The following is a 5659-nucleotide window of genomic DNA, read 5'->3' as shown; positions in this document are numbered from 1 at the left end:
GAGTGATAAACCTAGGTAGTTCCTGCCTATTAAAAAATGCCTTCACCATCTCCACCACATCATCTCCAACAATGTCCCAACAAGAGTGAAAGAAGCTACCATTGAATCTATATGGCCCTCCAGCACTGTCACCATTTAGCCCATACACTGCCTGTTTCACCTCTTCTCTAGTAGGCTGCCTTCCACCATGTGAGGTACATGATCATTGATTTCAAATTCTGAAGGAACTACATCTTCATGAAACTGTGCTTGAAAAAACTTCATAGCCTCATCAACCACTGCTTCCTTATCTTCAATCCAGTCACCATCACTATTTTGGATTCTTTTCAATTGTAATATCTTTCTCTTCCCATTTACGTGTGCATGAAAGAACTTGGTATTTCTATCTCCATCATTGAACCATGTCATTATAGATTTCTGTTTCTAGAACTTCTCCTCTAATGTTAGATATTTGATCAACTCTGCCTGGACCTTTTGAAGCCTCTCCCTATTTTTCCGCATAGGATTTAGTTCAAAATGTGCTTCATGCACTCTAACCACTTCCTCCAGGCTATCTGTCTTCTGAAAAATATCACCAAATGCTACCCTACTCTATGTGGATAATTCCTTCTTCAATCTCTTAATCTTGTGGTTGAAAAGAATGAATGGATTTGCATGAAAATCTTCTTGCCAATTATCCTTCACCACTGCCTTATACGACTCATGTTCTGTCCAGAACATAAGAAATATGAAGCTCTTCTTAATTGGTACTGGATCTGGATTATATGTAAGTAACAAAGGACAATGGTCTAACACAATCTTAGACAAATGATTGATCTCCAATCCTGGCCATAACTGTTGTAGCTCCATGTTTGCAAACATTCGATCTAATCTCTTGAAAAAGCAATCTTCTTCAGCTCTCCTATTCCACCAAGTATATATACTTCCTTTAAAGCCCATATCAATAAGATTACAAGTGTTCATACAGTGCCTGAAGTCATCTACTTCATTTAGTGAAACTGGCAGCCCTCCAAAATTCTCTTCTTCATCCCAAATAACATTGAAATCACCCCCACTAGCCATGGTGTAGTCATATATCGAGCCAAATAATACAAAGAATCCCAAAGCTCAATTCTTTCAATATGATCACACTTAGCATAAACAAGGGTAAGAATGAACTCTTTGTGATCTTCAGTATCATATAACTTCAAAGTTAAATGATGCACCATATCAATCACTATTGTTACATCAAATCTTTCATCAATAAAAGCCCAAATCTTGCTAGAGGTATTCACAATTGCCTGTGCAAATCTAATCTGCCTTCTTTACTTCTCTAATTTCCTTGACTATGGCATTGGTTCCATGATCCTAATAAAATGAAAATGATATTTTCTTTGCATTGTGATGAGCCTTTCAAAAGCTCCTTGAGTATTAACTAATCTAATATTTCATATAAGAGCATTCATCTCTAATTGATGGATTTAGAAACAGTTCTCCTTGTTTGGACCCCAGGTGGCTGCGCACTAGGAACCTCCTTGACCTGTTTTTTTCTGCCTCTAGTAGCTAATTTGCCTCATTTTTCTATATCTTTCTCCATGTGTCTAGGTGATAAATCCCCTTGTCAGACAGATGTTTGTCAGTATTGGACACCGATTATACTATCGATATGCGGTCCACATAACTATTATGCGGTCCCATATGCGACCGCAAAACCTGTTTCGGAGCTTCATTTTTCTTGTTTTATAAACCCGACCCCATTCTTATAAAACACTATTGGGGGTCATTTTGAAGGGTTTCATCTGATATTTTAGAGAGAGGTGAGAGCATTTTAGAGAGAGAAAGTGAAGACTTAATCATTTATCCATCAATTCTTGTTCAAGGTTTGAAAATTTCACAAGGATCTTGCTAGGGCTTCAAAGAGGTAAGAATGTTTTTCCTCAATTCTTCAATTTCGGGTTTGGAGTAAAGATGGGTGATTAATAGTATGATTCTTAGGTGTAAGAGTATTATGTATACATACCAATAAGGTTATGGAAAGATTGTTAAGTTCAAATGGGTAAAGATTGGGTTGAAAATTGTAGAAATCTTCATAAACTTTAATTGAAGATTTGAGGGTCGAGTTGATGTCGGATTTTGGTGAAATTTGTATGGTTGGACTCGTGGTTGGATGGCGTTCATATTCTATAACTTTTGTCGGGTTCCGAGACGTGGGCCCCACTGGTAATTTTTGAGTTAATTTCGGATTTTATTAGAAAATTAGTATTTTCTTATGGAATTAATTACAATAATTTGTATTGACTAAATAATTGTGGCTAGATACGAGGCTTTCGGAGACCAATTCTCGTGGCAAGGGCATAGCGGAATAAAGGATTACACGGGTTGAAGTAAGTAACAGTTATAAATCTGGTTCTGAGGGTATGAAACCCCAAATTTTTGTATCATATAATTACTTTGGAGGTAACGCACATGTTAGGTGACGGGCGCGTGGGCGTGAACCGAGGGGATTGTGACTTGGTCCGTCCGGTGAGACTGTAAAGTTGAATAACTTGTTGTTAGCTATATGCTCTCTATGTGTTGTGGAAATTTGATTGTAAGGCATGTTAGAAACCATGTTTAGGCTATATGTTGGTACTGCTGGGACCCACAGAGGTCATGTACATGTTGAATTATCTGCTAAATTATTATTTGGTACTCAGTCACAGTTTACTTATTTATTTTATCTCAGTCTCTATTGTTCATTATTGATGCATCATATCATTGTTGTTTGGGCTGATTTCATGATTATTTAGAGCCCGAGAGACTGGAGAGATTTATGACTGAGTGAAGCCGAGGGCGTGATTATGACATATTGATACTATAGCACGTGAGTTGTCCGTGAAGCACGTGAGTTGGCCGTGCGGATCCAGATATTGATACTATAGCATGTGAGTTGTCCATACAGCACGTGAGTTGGTCGTTCGGATACAGATATTGATACTATGGCATGTGAGTTGTCCGTGCAGCATGTGAATTGATCGTGCAGATTATAGCGCTTGGGCTATAGGAGCCCCTCCGGAGTCTGTACACCCCCCAATGAGCGCGGGTACCCATTGAGTGTGAGTGCTGAGGGCTGGGAGCCCAGTGAGTGACTATTGTCCTGAGAGGCTGTACTTGCTTTTCATTTGTTGCTGCACTTAATTGCTATCTGTCATTGCTATGAAATTTTCTGAAAGATTTTATATCCGGATTACCTGAACTTGAACTATATAAAACTGATTTGGCTTAAACGTTTGGAATTGAAAGCATGCCTACTCTCTGTTGGAATTACTGAAAATAAACTGTAACTGTGTAGCTCGTCATTATCTTCAATTCCTTATTTATTATTGTTACTTGCTGAGTTGGTTGTACTCATAGTATACCCTGCACTTCGTGTGCAGATCCAGGTATTTCCGGACACAACGGGTGTTGATTCTTTCACACAGCTAATTTTTCCGGAGATTCTGAGGTGGCTATCGTATTTCGCAGACCTTGCCTCTCCTTCCGTATCTCCTTATTTACTGTATTTGGTCTCAGACTATTACGGACCATATTTTTCAGACTTGTATTCATAATTAGATGCTCATATACTTAGTGACACCAGGTTTTGGGAGTGTTTGTATCGGAAATTGTAAGGCCTTTTATTAAACTCAAATTATTATGTTTTTCAAACTTTAAGAAATTATGGTTTATTGAGATGGTCGGCTTGTCTAGTATCGAGATAGGTGCAATCACGACGGGTTAGGATTCTAGGTCGTGACAAGTTGGTATCAAAGCCTAGGTTACATAGGTCTCATGAGTCATGAGCAGGTTTAGTAGAGTCTTGCGGATCAGTACGGAGACGTCTGTACTTATCTTCGAGAGGCTGTAGAACCCTTAGGAAAATTTCACTTTCTTGTATTCTGTCGTGCGAAATTGTTGATTCCGGAAACTAAATTTTATTATTCTATTCTCTCACAGATGGTATGAACACGTACTACCAGATCGGACGGTCAGCCACCAGCACCACCAGTTAGGGTCGTGAGAGGTCGGGGCCGTGGTAGAGGTCGGGGCCGAGGTAGAGGTCGAGGTGTAGCTCGTACCACAGTTGGACCCGCACCTGTAGTACCACCAATTGCTCCAGATCAGAAGCAGATTCCAGATATAGCTGAGCCGACAGGACCAGCTCAGGCACCAGTTGTGCCCATTGAGATTCCAGGCCTTCAGGAGACTTTGGCCCAGATATTGGCATCTTGCACTGGTCTTGCTCAGGTGGTTTCGACTCAGGTCGCACCTGCCATTTTGATATGTTGATTCTGTATCTAAATCTCTTCCCTTACCTCCAGATTGTCCTCCATTTCTTTCTGTTGTTCGAGTGCCACAATCTGATTCTTATTTGCCTTAGGAATCAGAGTTTTTGTTGCAGATCTGGTTGTATTTCTTTGATCATTTGTTCAGCAACATTTGGACTTGCAATGACTTCATTGTGCCCTATCAGTTCCAACTGCTCCTGCGTTGGATTTTTGTTCTCCTTATCTACAATTTGCTGCTTCTCACCTCCACCAGGATCTCCGGGATCAATTGATTCATTCATTGGTGTTTTATGTATAGAAGTGTTTGAACCTTCCACCCCAACTGTAGTACCATTCATTTTTGTAATATTCTATCTTCCTGTACATCATCTTTGTTAGTCTTTCCATTCATACTGATTTCTTCACATTGTGGCTCATCATCAGTTTTCAATGTAGCATTATCTTCCTCCTCATATCCTTCAGATAAATCTCCTTTATCTGAATCCTCCTCTGTCTGATCACACCATTACCTTCCACCTAAAAAGTTAATTTTTTGCTTCAACATTTCCTGCTCAGCTAGTGCCTCAGAATCAGTTTTCTATGATGGAATTTCTTGGCATGATTGATTCGTAGTGACATTGTTGGCTGCAAAAGTTCTACTAACCCATTGAGTTGTGGTTTCTTTCACGGTTTCCTGTCCCTTCACCACTAGTCCCTCAATAATGTTCATTATTTCCACTTCTGCTTCAGTCCATTTGATCAATGGCTGCCCATAAAGGTAAATAACAGGTTTCATGGGGATTGGCTCGACAGCTTTTGAAGTGGACGTCGACGTATGCATGGCAGCATTCAATGCTTAAGGTTTAAGGATTTTTGAGTAATCTAAAGTCTGGGGAATAGGATTAGAAGGTGTTATGGGATTGGGAGTAGGTTGACCAGCCGTAGAAACAGGCTGGCCGCCGGCCGACGCAGCCATAAAAAGGTTTCTCTCTAGTCATCTATAAATCTCCTATTTTCGCCAGAGCTGACCTACTTGCAAAATTCAATTCCTTGCGCTAAATTTGGCAATAGCTAGCATGACATGCATATTTTTCTTCAAAATCAACCTATATGCAATGGAAGATCAATTTTAACTTAGTCGATTATATATATGGTGACACTAACATACATAAAAAAATAATGAACTTGAATACAAACATGTATAGTCGAAGACCATTTGGTATTAAAGTATTTAAGTATTCTTTTTGGTTGTAATTGTTGGCATCATCTTCTGCTGAGTCAAAGCTGAAAAATATTTTATTTTTACCATAAAACTTAGTAATCAACCTTTTATTTAGTTGATCAACATATTCATTTCTACTAGCTAAGATAGCTCTTTAATTTCTATCATGTAA

General features: G+C 39.2%; 1 protein-coding gene across 1 annotated transcript; it reads right to left on the bottom strand.

The window, feature by feature from the left end:
* Window positions 1-591: 591 nt before the first annotated feature.
* On the bottom strand, window positions 592-1062 carry LOC142168298 (uncharacterized). The gene has a single exon (XM_075228960.1). The coding sequence runs from the start codon at window positions 1060-1062 to the stop codon at window positions 592-594; it is 471 nt and encodes a 156-aa protein (XP_075085061.1).
* Between the last annotated feature and the right edge of the window lie 4597 nt (window positions 1063-5659).

Source organism: Nicotiana tabacum, chromosome 13 (assembly GCF_000715075.1).
Source record: "Nicotiana tabacum cultivar K326 chromosome 13, ASM71507v2, whole genome shotgun sequence".
NCBI lineage: Eukaryota > Viridiplantae > Streptophyta > Magnoliopsida > Solanales > Solanaceae > Nicotiana > Nicotiana tabacum.
This window is presented reverse-complemented; position numbering and strand designations above follow the sequence as displayed.